The following is a 20,076-nucleotide window of genomic DNA, read 5'->3' on the forward strand; positions in this document are numbered from 1 at the left end:
TACCACTACAACCCGGAGGTCCCTACAGGTATAGGTAGGTATATATAAGGTAAGGTCAGGTATGGTGCATCTGGAATGCAAGATGGCTTATAGATAATTCCATCTCTACAGCTTGGGTACTTTTATACCATTCAGTACATGTAGGAGGTAGTAGAGTATAGCATCGCTCGGGAGTAGTCCTACATGTGAGTGATCCGCCGACGAGTAGTTCTCGGTCGTAATGCCTCCTAGTACCTTAAGTTGGTTCTGCTAGTGAAGTACCGCCGTCTCTATCCGAGCCTTCACCATCCGCATATGCACGAAGTCTGCTCGTAGCTTTACTCTTGCTCTGCTCTGCTTTGCTTTTCACCACAACCACCACACCCACCACCACCACCACCTCCTCCTCCCTATCGCCCTCCACAGACCTCGCTGGTCTGCACACTCGCCCGCTCCTCCACCCGATTCAGCACAGTCGCGTCAAGTGACTGATCTTCCATTGCGCACTCGCAAGGATGTTGGCGAGGGGGATCCGAGCTGCGGCATCGCGGCACTGCATGAACACTGCGCGCCCAACTTTTGCCCAGGTATGCTGCCGCTGCTGATGCACGGCTGCAGAGAATACACAAAGGACAACACGCTGATGGACACCGGTGCAGTTCGCTCCACGAAGCTATGCCACGGCAGCAGCGGATAGAATTGCCAAGTTCCCCGGCCAGAAAGGATCAGATGTACGTCGATTTGCTTCTTGAGATCATGCTTCGAGACGCCGGAGGGTCCATACCTGATGGAATATGAACATACTCGTGCTGATATGTGGGAAATACACAGGGCAAGTACACAGTATCCCTCATTGAGGGTGACGGTATCGGACCAGAAATCTCGCAATCTGTCAAGGACATCTACAGCGCAGCCAATGTGCCCATCAAGTGGGAACCGGTCGACGTAACGCCCATTCTCAAGGACGGCAAGACTGCCATTCCCGACGAGGCCATCGACTCCATCACCCGAAACTACGTTGCCCTTAAGGGTCCGCTGGCCACTCCCATCGGCAAAGGCCACGTCTCACTCAACTTGACCCTGCGAAGGACCTTCAACCTGTTCGCGAACGTGAGACCGTGCAAGAGCATCGCTGGCTACAAGACTCCTTACGACAATGTGGACGTGCATCTCATTCGTGAGAACACGGAGGGAGAGTACTCGGGTATCGAGCACGTCGTGGTTGATGGTGTCGTGCAGTCCATCAAGCTCATCACCCGTGAGGCTTCCGAGCGCGTCCTCCGCTTCGCCTTCCAATACGCTCAAGACATTGGCAGACCAAAGGTCCGCGTGGTACACAAGGCCACAATCATGAAGATGTCCGACGGCTTGTTCCTCAGCCTCGCCAACGAAATCGCAAAAGAGTTTCCCAACATTGACTTTGATGCCGAGATGCTGGACAACACCTGCTTAAAAATGGTCACTGACCCAGCCCCATATAACGACAAGGTCCTCGTCATGCCCAACTTGTATGGAGACATTCTCTCCGACATGTGCGCTGGTCTGATCGGTGGTCTTGGTCTGACCCCTTCTGGAAACATTGGAGACGAGTGCTCCATCTTCGAAGCTGTGCACGGCTCCGCACCTGATATCGCCGGACAGGGTCTTGCCAACCCCACTGCTCTTCTTCTATCCTCCATCATGATGCTGCAACACATGGGTCTGACTGAGCACTCCGCGCAAATCCAAAAGGCCATTTTCAAGACGCTGGCCGAAGGAAAATACTTGACTGGTGATCTTGGTGGAAAGGCCAAGACGCACGAATACGCCGATGCCATTATCAAGAACTTGTAGATATGATGCGGAAATAAGACGAAGACGTGATCACCCTCCCAGCATTGCGGTCAATAGAAGCTGCGGTCAATAGAAGCTGCGGTCAATAGAAGCTTCGGCCAACCAGCATATGGCTTTGGCGTTTTGATGTATGATATGCTTTGTCCTACCGAATGCAAATACGGTTCAAAAGAATAGTTCTTTCTGGAATAGTGGAACTCCCAACCTGACCGAGACCACTGCTGGAAGCAAGCCGGCGACAGCTGAAGCTCACAGTAAGTTTCCACACGCGATTTGATAGTCATGTCAGATTACTACTGGAATCACGTGTGGTCAAGAACAAAAAGTTCCAGTAGGGAAGGACATTCCAAGAGAAGATATATGTGTCCGCCGTCACATACAAACCACCTAATGTACTTATTGACATTTTGGATACGCATATAGAGGCATCGAACATGCAAGAACTCGCTGAAGATTGGCATAAGCATGAATTCCGGACATCGTGACTGGCAGCCTCCGTGAACCAGGCAAGGAGACCGATAAGCTCTGGTCACCGATATGCGTCTGGAGCGAGACGATTCTGACTTTTCGGGAAGTTTTCAAGTGGAAAGCGATGTATGATGAGAGACACAAGAAAAGACAAGTATCTTGAAGAAATCGAGACTTTTCTCATCAATCGCCACTCCATACACAAGAATCAAGACTACCTCTCCTAAAGGCAAAGACAGGTCACGGCACCGAACTCGATCCTTTCCATCTTCACCACCACCACCACCACCCCTAGTGTTCGCACCACAACTCCCAACCCCTTTCCGTTCCCCATTTCTCCAACCACTTCCAACTCCAAACCTCCCCTCCACAAACCCAAAGTACATGTAGTACTAATCAATCTACAAAATCTACATCCAAGCAAGCATCCATCCATTGCCCCCCAAATCAGCAAATAATTCTTCTTTTGTCCCGTGCCCAACACACAATACAATACACAAGGTATAACAGAACAAGGTGGGTTAAAAAAAAAGAAACTTACACAGCAAACTTCGGAAGCGCTATCGACTTGCTGCAACGAACAATCCACATAGCAAGAATTTCCGCCGTTGATGGTGATGCGCTTGGAACCGACTTCGTAGCAGGTACCACAGCCGATTGCGCGGCGCTCGAGAGGGACGAGGCCGGCGGTTGATAGGCTGAGCAGCATGCTCGAGAGGAGGAGGGTGAGGAGTTGAGAAGGCATGGTTTTGTTTTTGTTCTTGTTTGGTTTTTCTTGAGGAGGAAGATGAGAGGATCTTCGAGGTGTTGTTGTTGTTGGTGATTGGGATGGAGGATGGGATTGTGTGGGAGAGAGAGAGATTTGAAGGGTGTCGCCAGCTTGATCTTTTATATATACCTTACATACCTTACATACTTTACCTTACCTTACCATCTTTGCTCACTACTATTACTTACAATCGCTACGTATCCACTCATCGATTCCAAAATATCTCATTCCCTTTGTCGCATTTCCCGAAGCTAGAAGAACTGGCGTGGCATGGCATGTTGGCGACAGCGCAAGTCTCTCTGGGGGGGTGGCAGCATCAGAGACAAGAGTTGCCCGCCCCATTGCAGTCGCTGTCCCAGTTTCGCTGCTCGTCGTCGGCACTCGGAAGCGAGCGAGCGATCACGGTGAAACATGTCAGTCAGTCGGTCGGAGAGCGTGCGTGGACCCCAGACCCTCCGAATTGCGAAACAGCATAGCATACCTAAAGGCTAAAGGGTGTGATTGATCGGGTCGGTCGGGTGATTCCATAGAAGAAAAGTGTCGGCGAAAATAGAAGCGATTGGTTCGATTGAGAGGGGCTAAAACCAATGGTTCAGATGTTCGCACTTCGTGAGTCGCTAAGGTAGAGGCTTGTGAGAAGAGGGTTCTTCTTTTTTTTCCGATGGGAGAGAGAGAAAGAATGTCGACGCTTTTCTCGGAGAGCGGGCAACGGCTTGGGTGTTTCAAAGGAGACGCCAACTCTTTCCAAGTGATGGAATATTCCTCATGTCGGCTGCTCACATCCACGTCTGGTCTCAGATCTTGCTATTCAGTCTTGAGGTTTTCACAGGGCCTGACGTATACCGTGAGGCTAGAGGAGCTGCCAAGAGAGATGTTCTGAGGCGGAAGATATTCGGGCCCAGGCAAATTCCAGACACCGATGATAGATTCCCGGAAATCTGTCTTGCTTTGAATACCGACTGCCTATAGGGTAGTTGATGGGAATGAGCCCAAGGCTCTCTATCCACAAGGCTGCAAGGTTGAAAGGGGCGGGTCTCGATCTAGGCGCTTGCTTTTGATCTTGCTATAATCAAGTGTGTCCGCCAGTTACCATTGTCAAACTCGATCTACCTTATGCAGATGACTTCACAGGCTCTCTGCATCCATGAAGACCGATCCTACCTACGTGTAGGAGGTAGCTGGTCTACCGTCGATGGGTGGACGTCACTGGAGTCTCGAAAATACCATACTTGTGCTGCACCATAGCATTATTGCTACAGCACGAGACGAATGTACAGCGGCAATAGGAGGTAGTCAGCATCCCCTCTGCAAATTTGGGAAGCGAGCTCAAACCGAACGTCTTCGGTGCTACTACAGGTGCTATCAGTTCTCGGCGGCATCTGCAGCACAGACGATGGCGGGCGCGCTTCCGGATATCTGTCCCTCTTAGCTCGTTGTCTCGTGGCATCCATGGCGTCTCGGCAGCTCACGACAAGTCCATGTCGTCGCCGCCCTGGCCGCGCTTCTCGTGATCCGATACTCTCTTCTTGGTGGCGGACTTAGCATCCTCGATCCATTTGTCGTATGTGCCATCCTTGAGCTTCTTGCCAGCGACGCCCTTTGTTAGCTCCCCAATGAAGCCGACAAAATTGTGCCTCCGCAGCGCGTTCTCCCACTGCCAATCGCGTCTCTTCTGCTCTTCTCGTGCCAGCCATTCCTCATCGCCCACCTCTCTCGCTCTTGACCTCAAGTCCTCGCAAATGGCAAGCAGATTGAATCGAATCTCAGTCTGCGGGTATCGCTCAATTCGTCGCTGCAGCACAGGTATGACCGCATCTGAGAATATTTCCGGGGGACAGGCTCCTGCATCGCCGTGCCTGATCGGCGCTGGCTGCAAGCCGTCCAACTCGTAGAGTGTGCTGTTGATGCTCGTGTATGCAATGAAATGGTAGACATCATCGTCCGCGGTGGCAAGTCGTGTCTCGTCGGATACAAAAGGCGATGAGCGGGCGAAGGAGTTGTGGGTTTCTCTGATCAGGTCCGAGTTGGAGAGTGCCTCGCCCCGGAACTCAGCTGGGAAAGACGCCGTGAACTCCTTGAACTCCTTCAAGTTCTGCCCAATCTCGACTCCGCCGTCTTCCTTGTTGTCCTTGTTGAGGAGCACGCTAAGCAGAGCCTGTGTCCCGCATGCATTCTGAATCGTCTGCGCTGCAAACCACAGCGGCTCGTCCTGGTTTTCTAGTGCTGCATAGTCGAACTCGCCGTCACGAGGCGTGTCCCGCTTAGGCTTCTGGTCTGTCGGATACTTGAACAGGAAGATGACTCCGATGGGGTTCAGCTGTTGAAGTGCCTCTGGGTCGAGCGATATGAGCTCTTCGAACTGCACCTTCTGGACACCCAGGGACTCGATGAGGTAAGTGAAGACGCCCTAGTGGTGTTAGAGGAGCGACATGGAGAGGAATAGACGACAAGATAATTACGGCGTCGCTCTCAATAGTGTTCCATCCTGACATATTTGGCGCTTGTTGTGTTAAGGTGGTGGTGGTTGGGGGAGCTCATAGTGTATACACCTCTACAGCACATCGATCTTGCTTAATAAGCTTTCTCGCACTTGAACACGGTCCCGTCGCCGTCGCGTGTGAAGCTCTCCAGACGGGAGGCACCGCGGCTCTTGGCGGGACTATGACGACAGAGGAGTGTTCCTTCTGTTTGCATATGCACGACTGACGCTACTTCCCAGTTTGCATTCCTACCTACAACCTACTAGTACTCACCTAACTTGACCTTTCCATCACTGCCCAGGTGACCTCATCTACCTTCCCTTCCCTCCTTTCCTCCCTTCCTTGACCTCAGTGAGCATCGCAACCAACATCGCCATTGACCTCCCGCCTCAGCCAAATTGACCCGCGCCCCCAGTGTCTTCCGACTCGCAGCTCGAATTCCTCGCGCGCCCCAACAGCGAACAACAACCACCACAACACCAATCAGACACCGACATGTCGTACGCCGCCGCCGCCGCGCCTCATGGCAAGAGCCAGAAGCAGACCGATGAAGAGAAGATGCCTGACTTTGTCCCGGAGATTATGCACGATGACTCGGGTGTTCACTCTCTCGAGTCGCTGAACTCGGTCAATGATCACCTTCAGTCTCTGCCCTCGGACTCGTCATATGCTGGCCAACAAGAAGCTGAAGAACGCGCTGAAGAGCTTCGCCAACAAGCGAAGAAGGAGGTCAATAAGATTGACCAGGAAGCTCGCAACTTCATGAGCTCCGCAGAAAAGAGCGCAAGTGATTTGAAGAGCCAAGCCAAGACAGATGGCAAGAAGCTTGAGAAAAAGGTCGATGCTGAATTTGAGAAGGCAAAGGACAAGGCCCAAGAGGGCTACAGCAAGGCCAAGAAGGAGGGAAGCAAAGTCGCAAAGGAAGTGGAGAAGGATGCGAAGAAGGCAGGAGACTGGGCGGAGAAGAACCAGAGCAATCCAGTTGTGCTCGGCAATGCGGCCGCAATCACGGCTTTGACTGCTCTCCTCGGTATTGGAGCCTACCGAGCACACAAGACCAACACGTTGACGTGGAATGTTGTCGGCGCATGGGCAGGCGCTGTTGGCCTGTTTGCCGTCGGTGATTACTACGTGTCGCAATGTATGTCAGGTACTCTCCTTAGTCGTCTTGAGGAGTTTGTAAATGTGGTGTGATTGAGCTTACTGACAATGACTGCACAGATTTCTTCAAGAAGTACCCACCAAAGAACTAAGGTAAATATACCAGCGAGCGCGATACACCATGATGGATCGACGAGGGCCGCAGGGTGGCCCGGCGATATGTGACAGAAGCGTTGGTTCAGAATGTGAAAGTCTCCGATGTCCCGCTCTATACAGAAACCCATTTCTACGACTTGGATTGAATATGAACGAGGCGGCTTGAGCGTTGGTAGCCAAGGCGTTTACGGACGAAATCTTGTACAGTATTGCTTTATTAGTAGCCACTATGCTCCCACGATAATCAGCATATTACACGAGTCTCAGGCCAGTACAATTGAGGAAGAAGCTCCGAAAACAATCAATCTGAATTAGGGAGGAACAAGTGCTCGTGTAAGTTGCAACCAAGGATAGCTGTAGTCTTTCGCGAAGTGTTTCGTACCATGGATGCTACGTCGTGTACCTACAGTACCTAGTCTTGAGGCTGGATGATACGACGATTACTGATGAGTGCGAGAGCTAGGAGGTAGGTGATGACGGGGGAACAAGTGGCACCACAGGAAGAAGCTCTACGTACATAACTTGGAGGAGCATCGTCTTGTTGTTTACCTTCATGTCCATGTAGTCATGTTCATGCCACAATAATTGAAAACAAGCCACGTTCCAGGTCTACCTACCGTAGGTAGTAGGGTACCTTACTTACGTAAACTCTCAATCGCGCGCGTGTGAAAACCGAACTTCACCTCTCCAGACCCCAATCCGACAATGGCTTCACGGTAAGTTCCCACAACCTGAACTTCCTCAGAAAGAGAGAGAGAGAGACAGACACACACCTTGAGCCCTCAAGGTGGTGGTGGTGGTAGTGGTGGTTCCGAGAATCGCTTAGACTAACGGTAGGTTCATCAACAAAAACAGCTTCGCCCGTCAAAACGACGCGCGCAATGCGCTCTTCTCCAACTACGATGCCGCACCACAATCGCGCTCGCGACCCAATTCCGCTGCCTCTCGCACCCATCCGGGATCCTCGAGCAAAAATCCTCCTCTTCCACATGCTCCCCCTCCTTCTTCGAGTTCACCATATGCCGGCGTGAACGATAATTTCGCACCGGCGGGAGGGCCGGTGTATGGCGCGTACAATAACAATAACAACAACAATCTTGGCAACGCGAGTTGGAATAGTCCGTATGGGGGTACGCTGGGCGATAAGAAGAAGAATGATGATGCGGGATTTCGATCTGCGACGCCGGATAAGAAGGGGAGGTATAGTGATAGTGTGTTGGAGAGTTTGGAGAGTCAGAATGATGATCAGGCGGGGGAGATGAGTAAGAAGGTGAAGATGTTGAAAGAGGTGAGTGTTCTCTTATGGGTACATTACTTAGAGAACTTTTCTCTTCCTCTTCCCCGAGGGCAAGAGAGTGACTTGGGGGGTTTGTTAGAAACGGAGTGTTGATGAAATTCATTTGACTGACATATATAATGCTGAACAGCTCACGATGGCGATTGGAGATGAAATCCGAGATAGTACGAAACTTGCAGACTCGATGAATGATTCTTTCGAAGGGGCGAGAAATCGCTTACGAGGGACGATGAATCGGATGTTGAGGATGGCGGAACGAACGGGAGTGGGTTGGAAGGTGTGGGTGTTGTTCTTCATCTTCATTTGGTGTTTGTTTGCGTACGTCTGGCTCTTCTAAGCGCCGAGGGGGGAAGGGGGGACGGCATTGGAAGTGTGGGTAGATACCTGGGCGAGGAGTTCAAGGCGTGCGAAAAATGGTTGCGCCGCAACATGAGTAGGAGCATTGAGTGCATTTCACGGGGGTGGTCTACCTGATAAAATTAGATGTATACGGTAGTCATCGATGCTACAAGTTCAGTCCAGCCACACGCACTATTGAGACAAGAGCAGCCAAAAAAGCCAAACTGTGAGTGATTATACTCTACTATGCAGAACTTTCACTAACCTAGACGTAGGTAGGGCATCATAGAGACTTCTGACATGAACTTCAATATTGAAGCTCTGACAAATCCATCCCCACAAACCCTCGCATCTCCTCTCATCACACCATCACCTCCAAAATACGCATATGCCTCCTTGAACCCTCCCAATCCCAGGAGAGCCAAATTGGGGACATCCCTCAATCTACCAGCCAACTTACCTACAAAACTACAATATCCCCCCTCAAATGCCTCCCCACTTTCCTCATCCAACACGCCACTTTCCTCCTCCTCGTCCGATCTAGCAACAAAACTCTCAAAATCCCCGACCAATTCTCCTGCGTGAATAGAATTTTTCGGGGGCGTTTATGGTTAGATATTTTGTTGCTATTGTTGAGTACGACGGCGGTTGTGGTGGCCCGTCGTCGTCGTCGTCGTCGTTGTTCGAGAGATTATAATGATGGTTACAATGATTCCATAACGACGACAAGCGAAAAAATCGAATAGCGCGCTCGATACATAGTGGGAGAATTTCTTCAATGGGAGAATCGGGGTGTAGAAGAAATGATTTTCTGTGCAATTTTTCCTGCGCAGGGTTCGACGTAGGAAGTTTTTTTTTTTTTTTTCCTATCCTTTGAGATGGGTGGAGGGGAGAATGTAGACGTAGTTTTTGATGGAGATGAGGATGGGTTTTTGTTTGGAGATGAGGGGTGTCGGTTAGTATGTGGTTTCTTTCTGCTTTTGATTATGGATGGAGTTGGTCCCCCCTTTTCCCTCCCCCTGATCGTGTGTGTGTGTGTGTGTGTGTGTGTGTGTGTGTGTGTGTGCGTGTGTGTGTGCTTACAGTGCCCGATGATTTTAGGATGTCAAAATACCCGGGAGGACCGTCTTCTTCTTCTGGCAATAGTGATAGTATTGTCTCTGCAAGTCCATCTGCCAAAACTGTACTGGCAATTCGCTCTAAACGGATTCTCCTACTCTCTGGAGTTTGAACCGCGCGATCGCCTATGGCAGGATTACAGCTACTCTGCCTCGAACCCTCGAGCTGCATATAATGTCTGGATGGGTTCATAATTCGATTCATAGTTAGTTAGGTCTGCAAGGATAGCGTATTGAAAGATATTGGTGGCGGTGAAAGTGAAGTGAAGTAAAAAAGTCAGCCGCAGTCCTTATTATATCGCGTACGTAGATCAGTTACTATCCCAACGCGATGACACTTGTGAAGCTTGAGGTGTAGGAAGATTACTATTGCATATTGTTTCTGCTTCTCGATACTTAGTGTATTTTTGCAAAAAAGGAAAAAGCAAGGGGGGAAATCTCCTACTATACAATCCCCATCGGCCTTTGTTCTACTTCAGACTCTGTTATATGATCCTAGCTAGATGCATTCATATTCTCACGGGCAGCATATCGACAAGAGAGAGAATTTTACATACATCCTTCTCCTACACCCACCCCTTCAGTCCATCCATCCAAAAAGAAAACACACGAAAGCCAAATTCACCCACACACACGTCGAAATCTAAACTTTCTCGCCATGGTCCAAGTGTACAAAAAAAAGCACGTAGTCTTCTTCGTCGTGAAGGATGATGGCCCCCAGAGGTAGGGACAACGCGCAGTCTTTACGAGAGAGAGAGAGAGACCGGGTACACACACGAGATCGTGAATGTTGATGTGTTGTTGCACAAACCAGATCAGATTCAGATCCAAAGAGGTAGATAAGTAATCTGCTCTCAGGACGTCCAATCTCATTCATCAGTTGCGATTGCGAAAAAGTCTGGTTTTGGAGACAATATGTCTATCGAACCGCCGAGCTATGAAGATATCAACAATGAAGCATATCGAGTAAGTCATCCAGACCAGACCAGATTCTGAGGGGGATCTCTCGAAAACATGAAATGAATCTACTCATTCCAACATACATCCATAGGCCATACCCCTAATCGTGCAAATCCACCAACACTCCCCCACCAACATCATTTTCGAAGAAAATCCTCATCATCATCAGCTTATAATAAGCACCCCCCCTCCATCCAACCGCCCCCTCCCAACCCTCCTCCACAAAGACGCCATTCTCCTCCCCACGACGAGCACGTACGAAGAAGTTTTTAATTTACTTTATCAACGAGTTTTAGCTCGCAGTGCAGGAAGTTTTCCTCCTGCAGTAGCAGGAGCGGCATTCAAGGAGGGGACACTTTTTTGTCGGTTGGCATTGCTTGTTGATGTTGATATTGTTGATAATCAGCAACAACAGCAGATCCTAATAGATCAGGGCAATTGGATTGCTGCGAGGACATTTTTGAGATTTCGCGAAAATGTGGAATTGGTGTTTCATTTTTGTTTTGTGCCGAGTACGTTTCACGGCGGGGGTGGCGGCGGGCAGGGATGGTTGATGCAGTATATTCGTCGGAGATGGAGGAGGAGGAGGAGGAGGAGGAGGAGGAGATGGAGATGGGGGGTTGGTATGGCGGGGAGAATTTGTTTGGTGGAACCGAGTTTTGATGTTCTAGGTAGTTAGGGTGGGTGGTGGATTGAGGAGGTGGTCTCCTACAGTATGAGAATGTCGTTATGCTCGGATTTGTTTTCTTTCTCTGACATTTTTATGGGGTTGAGGTTTTTTTCCGATGTAGCGATTCGCGCTCGAATAGACTCGTGGCAGGTAACTAACTCAGTTGCCGATAGTGATACTCATCCTTTGAAGTCTGTCAGTGTCCAGATCGCCGCAATCGAAGACATGGTATACATCGATCTCCAGAGCAAATCTTCTCGCGATTGAATGCATTTCGACAAGGGACACGCAGCCGGACAAATAGGATATCTTTTCTTTTTTTGGTCCCAAAAAAATTCATCACTCCTTCTGACCCAATTCCGTACCCGGACCTTTATTGATATAAATCTCGCTGAGCGATTCCACAATCTGCAGTCTCCTTCGATCGGCAAAATCAAGCGCAGCATTACCCGGTCTGTCGACGAGAATGGCATTCAATTTGGCCTCGTGTGCAGCATCAATCTCTTTGACGTTGTCGCTGAGGAACAGAATCTCCTCGGGTTGCCACTATATAGATGATAGCCATGTCATTGTCAGTAGGTATATAAGAGAGAGAGAGCTTTGTAGCTCATAGTCAAGAAAGGGGTTTGGGTAGGAGGTATGGTTAGATCGCACCTTGAGAGTCTCGGCGATCTTGGCATAACTAGATGCTTCGGTCTTGAGGCCGGCGTTGGTCGTGTCAAAGAATCTGCCTTCGAACATGGCCGTTAGGTCTTCGGTTTCAGCAGGTTTGCGATGATCGGCAGCGGCAGCATCATCGCCATCATCGCCATCATCATCATCATCATCATCATCATCATCAACATCATCAACATCATGCTTGTTCTTGCTTGAGAGTGGCTGAGCAATCCCGTCATTCGCCTGATCCTCGGCACCATGATGAAAGTCAGCTGGCCGTCCGCATTTTTTCGCACCAGCTGACGATGACGATAACGCTGGCGCTACCGCAGTCGCTGCTTCAACTGCGGTCTGCTTCATCTGTCGTAGTGGTGGAGGTGGAGGTAGTCGTAGTAGTACGTGGCCAAACAACAGCTTCTGCGCAAAAATACTGCCCGAGGAGTATATTGCCAGTGATAAGCCTTCTTGCTGCTTCCATTGCCGAAGTTGAGGAACCACGTCAGCAAATAGATTGGTCGCGTACGCTCCAGATTGGTAGCCGTCTTCCCAGAGAAAGCCTTGTAGATTCTTGAGATAGGCGACTTTGACATCGCGCAAAGTCAGATCTTCCACGTGAGCCTGGAAATCTGCTGGTGACTGGCGATGTTCTTCGGGAAAGGCATTGCGGTAGGGTGCGAATGCTGGGTCATCCCACTTGCTTTCGAGGACTTGGGGGAGGGCTTGGAGGGCATATGGGAACTAGAGGTCAGGAAGGCAGGCAGAGCCAGTTAGTGCGTATGTCAGGTTGCACGACCATCAGAGTGTGCGTGGGACTGGGAGAAGAAGGTGGGAGGGAATGCAAGTTGGTCATATGAACAAAAGGAAAAAAAGGTCATGTACCTACGAGCGTCTCTTTTACGAAGCTGATGGGAAGTATCGTGCCCTCTTCAGTAGTAATAATAATAATAATAGCAAGTCAGTCGTACGAAGGTATCATGCCACCGCGCGCATCCAGTCGGTCGTACCAATGTCGAGGAGGATGCATTTGATGCCATCCATCTTTAGCTGGTTGACAAGCTATCGGTAAGGGTGGTCAAGTGTATGCGGGAGCGATTTTGAAATTTCTTATTTTATTTAGGCGCAAAGAGGTGTTTGTGGTTGTCCTGCCTGTGTGCGCCATGCTTTTCTTGGTTCGCCAATCAAAATCCATTAGGCTGGGACACTGTCGAACTCGTTCGCTTGGACATCTTTTGGGTCAGAAGAACGCTCGTCGCCGGGCATTATTCTACCTACACTAGGAGGTACCTACATGTATGTATAATACCTGAATACAAACAACCTCATACCTCATACCTCCTAGAACCAGACCCAGAAGAAACATTCTTGACGATAAGACCAAGTCAAAGAGGCTAGGGACCTAGTTTCACAGCATCCATTGTTAACCCTACCATCTATCTCTCTCTGCGACGACTGTGAAAGACACGGCACCGCATCCAAAAGGAGAGAAGACAGTACGCGGCGGCAACCTTCCCATTGTAAGCAAAAAAATGTCCTCGAGCGGGCGGGCCTTGGAGGCGAGAATAGATGCGCCCACCTCGTGGCCAGAGGCCCAGAATCAGACGACAGCACATGCATGCTGCTGCGGTGCGAAGCGCTGTGGGATGCTTGGCTGGATTACTGCGCCAGCGCTTGCGTACGTGCATGTAGTGCATGTAATAGTAGCTTGGCTTGTTGGTTGTACGGTGGTCCTAGGAGGTACTATCTACCTACATACCGCTACCTCCTATGTATGTACCTTTTAATGTAGACTACTGGCCAACTCATGAAACGTTTTTTTTGTTACGACCACAGGAGATGGAACTACTGTATGTAGGTAGTAACGGGCTGCAGTCGCCAACCGAGGCCGCCATGCGTGTCTATGTGTGTGTGTGTTTGCAGAAATGCTGCTTTTTACACCGCCATGTGTAGTTTTTAGTCTCTCTCAACTGCAGTCTGCAGAACTTCAACGTCTCGAGGGACATCGATCAACATTGTCGGCGCGAACCAAGAGGCGTCTGGAGTGCAGGAGGTCGAATGAGATATCTGGATTATCTTCTAAGGCTACGGGATCGGAACGCTGTGCATGAGAAGGAACAGGTCTCCCTGGGTGCTTCTGGATTCTAGACACGAGATTGTGATGAGGCATTGGAGCTACTGCATACCATAATGCTTACCAGAAATCTCTTCACCACGCAGCGGTTGGATTGGCCATGTAGATATGTAGATATGCAGATATGCACACATGCGCATACACCACACACCACACACCTCTCTCTATATACCTCGCATGGAGCGCGCTCGCATACTAATGCGCCCCTGATCTGGAGACATGTCAGTCCTCACCGCTGGTTACACAACGTTCCGTCTTGGGCGTGGTGTCCGGCCAGCCACGAAGCGATCTTCGTTGCAGATCGGCTTCAATGTTCCTCCGGCGCGTGCACACACTCACAGTGACACAGTCTCACACAGCGGCAAGCGGCACAGCCCTTCTTGGTGTGCGCGTAGAGCCGGGCCGTAACGCTATCCACGTAAGCAGCAGCATGACTCGGGCACGGCCACTATCCGAGGCGGTTCTGGGTGTTTCTTTCTGTGTCCATTGTCTTCTGGCGGCGTTATTGACGGGTGAGGACTTTGTCTGGCCACGCGACATCTGACCAACGCTCGCTGGGAAAGCAAGCGAGCGAGCGAGAGTCAGGTGGCAGTGTCAGTGTGGCAGAAGGAATTCGTGTTCCCAAAGTCATTGCGCACACCATACCATCACATGTGGCTTGGAATGCTGATGATGTCCCTCCTTTTACGGGCGCCTGCTCACGAGACGATCGAGCCGGACTATTCTAACCCGATGGTCTGGCCCAGGCCTAGTAGGTGTATTTTCTCCGAGCATGGTGGCGCTTCCTACTGCACAAGCTGCATGCAGTACCTCGCAGTGGTGCATTGGAACGAGCCTTGATCAGTGCCAGAAGATGTAGCAGCAGCCACCACGTTGGTGTGCACTTTTGGCTGTGAATAGCTGTGAATAGCTGTGGCCTGTGAATCGCTGTCGAATCCATACCAATGTCTCCATGCAGTCGGGAAAGGGTGCAAAATTAACAGCAGTGTCAGATGGTTCGCTGTCCGGAGCACCCGGTAGATGAGGACAACGGTCTGTGATCGACAGGACAGTGAAGACTACCTTACTGGAGCTTCGATCGTCCGTTGTACTAAAAGTGCACATACTACAGAGTCTACGGTGGTGATGACGGTGGTGGGGTGGTATACGCAATTTCAGAAGGTTTTCTCGTGACCGGCTCTGATGAGGGGAGGAGTGATTGGTCTAAAAGTGTTGGCAGACAGGTCTCCTGGTTCATGAAACAGGAACAGGCAGGCGTGTCGCCAGACGTAGGCGTCGTATGGTAGGTAGGTACGTAAGGTAGTTGTCGTCACGGCAGCCACGGCCCACGAGTGAGGTGATGTGTGGTGTGTTTGATGATGAACGTCTCGCGAACCCTCTGAACCAGTGCCAGAAGCCAGTGGAGAGCAAGCGTCGCAGGTACTGCAGTCGCAACGTGTCCAGTTTGGCGAGAACAATGCAATGCACACGCACCTCCCAGGCTCCGACCTCCTAGAGGTACCTCCTACCTCCTCCTAGGGACTCCTACTGGGGAGCTTCAGCGTCAGAGGCGCGCGCGATAACGCGACCCGGAGAGTCGGGGACTTTCTGCGATCGAGGTCGACGGTTTGACGGGATGGATGGGTGCAGGTGACATAAGACCAAACAAAGCCAGACATGACGATGACTTGTGGCAACTGCAGTCGAAAAGCGGCGTCGTGGCGTCCCATTCCTTTCCGCGTCGGTGCTGCCTGCTCTATCCCGCATTCGGCACGCTACTGCAATGAGCCTGGTTCCTTGTCCGCTGCTCATGTAGACTGGGATCCCCACCTCTCTCTTGCGCTGCCGCTCTGCTTTGCTTTCCACACCAGTCCAGTCCACACCCTCTCACACATACAGACGTACAGTAGTCCAGTTCAACCTACACCGCTTCCTAATAATTCTACTACATCTTCTCCTATCCCATTCCCGCCTGCGCCATTGAGCACCATATCCGCATTTGCACGCACGCACGCACGCACGCACGCACTCACGCAGGCACTGTTCTCTCCTTCCCCAGCTACATACCACCATCTTACCTACCTAAACAATCGCTTTCGAAACACACGTCCGGCCAGGCAGCAGTAGGAGGTAGCCGAAAGGTTGCGACGCTGGAACGCAAGTTGCATCCACGGCAACAGCGCGCGCCGGGAACCCATCATCTTCCATCACCTATTCTCGGCCTTTCCACGACCCTGAGGAGAGCTCCTGCCGTATTTACCTACCTGCCTTGCCTACCAACTACCACTACCAACTACCACCACCACCACCATCATCACCACTCCACCAACTCCACCACTACCGCCACGATAGCCTTCACTCCCTGAGATCACTCCTCTTCCCCCTTCCACCGTTGCTTGCACCAAATGTAAAACAAGCACGACAGGGGCCTCCGTAGCAGCTGACCAGTCTCCGCTCCGCCCCGGGATCTGTGCTTCGTCATCGGACCTCGCAACTCGCAAGCTCGACTTGGAAAGCAAAGCAGGCTGCCAAACAGACCAAGCCCGTCCAGCTGTCAATCTCACACACCCACACACATCTACAGGCACCACCACCACCACCACCACCACTACCACTACCACTACTACTCCTCCTCCACCAACCACTTGTCTCTCTACTCGACGGTCTGGGCTCACCTCACTGCTATCTCACCCAACAGGCCCCCCCGCGAACACATCCCCCCAGAACCAACAGAGAGACCCCTTTGATGACCAACACCCCCGGAGCAGCGTGACCGTCCTCAGGCAGCATTGGCTACCCGCCCAGCAACCCTGCTCGACTGCTGCATCCTCCCCACTACCACCTCCTCTCCGACACATCATCATCATCTTGGGAACGGAACCCGCCCGACAACCACCACCTCCTCCTCTTCCTCCATTACACTACCTTTCTTGTCATATATTTTCTCTTATACTACTACTTGCTTTACTACCGACCGACGACCACACCACCCTCCATTAGAGCGCTCAGCCGCCTTGCTCCTTGACGGACGCAGACCCCCCTTTCCCAGCCCACCGGAGCTGGCGAGCTACACCACCACCACCACCACATTTCCTGCATACATGATAACACCCACGATCCTTATGTTACTTTGAACCACTACACACAAACACACACACCGGATACGACTTCCTTTTTTTGCACGGCTAGCGAGCTTTTGAGCGGATTTCCTATATTGTTATTTTGGCCTGGACCAGGAGTTGAATACAGAGTGCTGTTGTCGAACGGCTACACGGCTTTGTGTTACGGTGGCTACACGTTTCACCCTTGTTGTTGACGACCTGCACCCTATCCTTTCGACGAAATCACCCCATGGCCTGTATGCGAGATGGCTTCCAACAAGAAAGACCTCTCGATAATGGGCGGTATATAACCGTCAAACCTTTGAATCATGGCTCCTTTGGCATGGTCTTCGCGGCCAAGGACACCGTTACCGGACAAGATGTTGCGATCAAATGCATCACCAAGTCTGCTGCCACTACAAACTGCCCTGCTGCCATCAACACGGACGAATACTCGGAAGAACTGAATATCCATTCGTGTCTGCCAGCGCATCCCAACATTGTCAACACCGTCTCCAGCTTCCAAACGGAGAATCACACGTACATGGTCCTCGAGCTCTGCAGCAATGGTGATCTCTACGAGGCCATTCGAATGGGCAAAGGACCTCTTGAAACGGAGCACGTCCGCGATCTCATGCTCCAATTGGTGAGCGCTGTCGAGCACCTGCACAACAATGGGGTGTATCACCGCGACATCAAGCCCGAGAACATCTTTCTCACCTCGGACGCCGCTATGAAGCTCGGAGACTTTGGTCTGGCTACCACTGAGACGTGGTCGACGGAATTCGCTGTGGGATCCGACCGCTACATGGCACCTGAGCAGTATGATGCGGGCGTCTTTGGTTATGGCTACTGCCCTGCCCAGGCTGATGTATGGGCGATTGGTATTGTGCTGCTCAACGTCTTGTTCCAGCGCAATCCCTTTGCAACCCCAACCATCAAGGATCCGCTCTTCGATGACTTTGTTCGCGATCGCCAGAGCTTGTTCGACGTCTTCCCAAACATGTCTCAGGACACCTACAACGTTCTCCGCCATTCCTTGGCAATTGATCCATCGGACAGGTCTCTCACCGCTGTGAGGGAGGCTCTCGAAGCAGTCGTCAGCTTCACGACCGACGACGAGGCTCTGGACGACTTCTGCAACGATCAATCCGATCTGGCTCCTGTGGCTACTGCTGCCCGCGAACCACTTCGCACTCCTTCCGTCACCAGCCCTGTGCTACCCGGCTCTGACTCGTTCCCATGGAGCTCTGCGTTGTTGAGGACACCTCAGAAGCCAACTCGGCAACTTTCCACCATTCACGACGAGGACATGGATCTCTTTCCTGCCTCTGCCAACAACTCTGAATGGCAATACGTCGATGCTGATGAGGCTTCTCTGACGTCGAACGTCGACTCCGGACTGGGATTGTCTTACAAGTCAACCAAGTCCATGAAGTCGATGCACTCGACCACTTCTTCTGTCAAGAAGCCGAGATCAAACTTCGTCGGGTCTCTGCCTATCAGCTTCTCACGTCCAAAGGTCTCTTCTTACGGCTCCAAGAGTGGCTTCTCTAAGAGTTGGAGCGACTTGTGGGACGAAGAGGAGGAGGAGGAAGAGGAGGAAGAAGAGGAAGAAGAGGAAGCAGAAGCTGCCGATGAAGTCCTTCTCGACACCAACGCATCAGTTGAAGAGACTCTTGTGGTCGCTCACCCAGACATGGAGCATGTGACCACTGCGAAGCCGAGCACGCCTCAAATCTCGTACCCTATGGAGGAGGGTCGCGAAAGTGTCACGCCTCGTCAAGCCTTTGCCAACCTTGATGTCAACTCCCGCTCTGGTACTCCGTTGACCGTGATTGATACGACTGCTGATAAGCCGCCGGTCAAGGTGCTTCCCAAGGTCAAGTCGTCTTCCATTTTGGACAGGTGGGCTGCTCTGGGCAACTTTCGCCGCGCTCGGCAGGACACAGCTCCTGTTGCCGCGGCTTCTACTGCCGCCGCCACGCCTCCAAAGATGAAGTACTCGGACGCCTTTGCCAGCTTTACTTCCTTTGGCAGCAGCAAGAAGAACAAGGTTCAAGCTCAATCTCAGCTGGAGCCGGAGCCCAAGCGACAGCGTGAACGCGCGCCATCTTGGCGCCAGGGCAGTCCACAGCGTCTTCGTTCGTCATCCATCAATGGCAGCAAGATTTGGCAGGAAGACAACAACTGGCGTGAGCACAAACACACTCCGCAACCGACCAGGGTGCAACCAATGGCTGTACAACAATCTGGAGATGCACAGCGACGTCTGCCAGAACACAATTTCCTTGACCACGACTTTAACGACGAAATCGATATCGAATGGGTTGGTCAGTTCAGGATGGATATGTAACCATCGGAACCCCACTTGTAGTCTGACTCTGAGCTTCCCCTTTTAACGCTACTTGTCCATTGTTTTTCATTCACACAGCATACTGCAGTTGGGTCGGGATACGGAGTTATTGGAAAGCGTGCACAACGTGGCACAGGTGATTGGCGTTACATGTGAAACTGCAGATGATACCAAAAAATTTCCCTTGGACAAGTAGCGGAGGGTAGGATAGCGGGCTGAGCAGACTCGTATCTGTAGGACTAGTACACTCCACTCCAAAGAGGGAGTGATATATGAACTCCAGGTTGGAACCCAAGACGACATTCGCATTCTCATTTCCACTACTTGATCCTGACAGCCATGTTTGTGTGACTCCTTGTTGTCGCGCTCCACCTGACCGTGCCTGTGCACACCCGCATGTAGACTTGGTTTCATTGGGAGATGGGCAGACTTGCCCGATGAGCCGAAGTTGAAGTAACGTGTGAGAAACACTGGTCACACGATCGTAGTAGGAGGTACTCCTCGTCGTCATCTACAGACTACGCCCGACGCTAAAAAGCAGACACATACATGGCAACTTGATTCCATACCTACCTTACTGTAGTTACTGTAGTTACTGTAGTTACATACCCCACACTTCTCATCATCTCATCTTCCATCCCCAAAAGCCGCCTCCCCCCCTCTCTTCCCTTCTTGGCTCTTTAAT

The 20,076-nt window shown here is 51.3% G+C and overlaps 10 protein-coding genes across 10 annotated transcripts; 5 read left to right on the forward strand and 5 right to left on the reverse strand.

Annotated features, from left to right (window-relative positions):
- Positions 1-362: 362 nt before the first annotated feature.
- SEPMUDRAFT_147539 (uncharacterized protein) lies at positions 363-2,048 on the forward strand. The gene is made up of 3 exons (XM_016904364.1): positions 363-566; positions 639-710; positions 811-2,048. The coding sequence occupies exons 1-3, from the start codon at positions 495-497 to the stop codon at positions 1,810-1,812; spliced, it is 1,146 nt and encodes a 381-aa protein (XP_016763860.1). The 5' UTR covers positions 363-494; the 3' UTR covers positions 1,813-2,048.
- Positions 2,049-2,241: 193 nt separating this feature from the next.
- SEPMUDRAFT_154488 (uncharacterized protein) lies at positions 2,242-3,025 on the reverse strand (the record flags this gene model as incomplete). Its single annotated transcript, XM_016907564.1, has 2 exons — positions 2,242-2,645; positions 2,822-3,025. The coding sequence occupies 2 exons, from the start codon at positions 3,023-3,025 to the stop codon at positions 2,391-2,393; spliced, it is 459 nt and encodes a 152-aa protein (XP_016763861.1). The 3' UTR covers positions 2,242-2,390.
- Positions 3,026-3,147: 122 nt separating this feature from the next.
- Positions 3,148-5,539, reverse strand: SEPMUDRAFT_80792 (uncharacterized protein). Its single transcript, XM_016910257.1, has 2 exons — positions 5,509-5,539; positions 3,148-5,456 (listed from the first exon to the last, which is right to left on the reverse strand). Exon 2 carries the CDS (start codon positions 4,494-4,496, stop codon positions 4,233-4,235), a length of 264 nt encoding a protein of 87 aa, XP_016763862.1. The 5' UTR covers positions 4,497-5,456; positions 5,509-5,539; the 3' UTR covers positions 3,148-4,232.
- On the reverse strand, positions 3,148-5,541 carry SEPMUDRAFT_60913 (ubiquitin carboxyl-terminal hydrolase 2; the record flags this gene model as incomplete). The annotated part of the gene is made up of 2 exons (XM_016909546.1): positions 3,148-5,456; positions 5,509-5,541. 2 exons carry the CDS (start codon positions 5,539-5,541, stop codon positions 4,515-4,517), a joined length of 975 nt encoding a protein of 324 aa, XP_016763863.1. The 3' UTR covers positions 3,148-4,514.
- Positions 5,542-5,834: 293 nt separating this feature from the next.
- SEPMUDRAFT_147540 (uncharacterized protein) lies at positions 5,835-7,262 on the forward strand. Its single transcript, XM_016904365.1, has 2 exons — positions 5,835-6,670; positions 6,751-7,262. Exons 1-2 carry the CDS (start codon positions 6,025-6,027, stop codon positions 6,780-6,782), a joined length of 678 nt encoding a protein of 225 aa, XP_016763864.1. The 5' UTR covers positions 5,835-6,024; the 3' UTR covers positions 6,783-7,262.
- Positions 7,263-7,491: 229 nt separating this feature from the next.
- SEPMUDRAFT_131366 (uncharacterized protein) lies at positions 7,492-8,633 on the forward strand (the record flags this gene model as incomplete). The annotated part of the gene is made up of 3 exons (XM_016902415.1): positions 7,492-7,502; positions 7,624-8,074; positions 8,214-8,633. The coding sequence occupies 3 exons, from the start codon at positions 7,492-7,494 to the stop codon at positions 8,418-8,420; spliced, it is 669 nt and encodes a 222-aa protein (XP_016763865.1). The 3' UTR covers positions 8,421-8,633.
- A 1,822-nt stretch (positions 8,634-10,455) lies between these two features.
- SEPMUDRAFT_105959 (uncharacterized protein) lies at positions 10,456-11,163 on the forward strand (the record flags this gene model as incomplete). The annotated part of the gene is made up of 3 exons (XM_016900602.1): positions 10,456-10,506; positions 10,592-11,012; positions 11,060-11,163. 3 exons carry the CDS (start codon positions 10,456-10,458, stop codon positions 11,161-11,163), a joined length of 576 nt encoding a protein of 191 aa, XP_016763866.1.
- Positions 11,120-12,906, reverse strand: SEPMUDRAFT_147541 (2,3-diketo-5-methylthio-1-phosphopentane phosphatase). The gene is made up of 4 exons (XM_016904366.1): positions 12,832-12,906; positions 12,711-12,751; positions 11,825-12,565; positions 11,120-11,716 (listed from the first exon to the last, which is right to left on the reverse strand). The coding sequence occupies exons 1-4, from the start codon at positions 12,863-12,865 to the stop codon at positions 11,510-11,512; spliced, it is 1,023 nt and encodes a 340-aa protein (XP_016763867.1). The 5' UTR covers positions 12,866-12,906; the 3' UTR covers positions 11,120-11,509.
- Positions 12,907-13,548: 642 nt separating this feature from the next.
- On the reverse strand, positions 13,549-14,055 carry SEPMUDRAFT_147542 (uncharacterized protein). Its single transcript, XM_016904367.1, has one exon. The coding sequence runs from the start codon at positions 13,989-13,991 to the stop codon at positions 13,809-13,811; it is 183 nt and encodes a 60-aa protein (XP_016763868.1). The 5' UTR covers positions 13,992-14,055; the 3' UTR covers positions 13,549-13,808.
- Positions 14,056-15,791: 1,736 nt separating this feature from the next.
- SEPMUDRAFT_147543 (kinase-like protein) lies at positions 15,792-19,692 on the forward strand. Its single transcript, XM_016904368.1, has one exon. It carries the CDS (start codon positions 17,286-17,288, stop codon positions 19,389-19,391), a length of 2,106 nt encoding a protein of 701 aa, XP_016763869.1. The 5' UTR covers positions 15,792-17,285; the 3' UTR covers positions 19,392-19,692.
- The last annotated feature ends 384 nt before the right edge of the window (positions 19,693-20,076 follow it).

Source organism: Sphaerulina musiva, assembly GCF_000320565.1.
Source record: "Sphaerulina musiva SO2202 unplaced genomic scaffold SEPMUscaffold_2, whole genome shotgun sequence".
Classification (NCBI taxonomy): Eukaryota; Fungi; Ascomycota; class Dothideomycetes; order Mycosphaerellales; family Mycosphaerellaceae; genus Sphaerulina; species Sphaerulina musiva.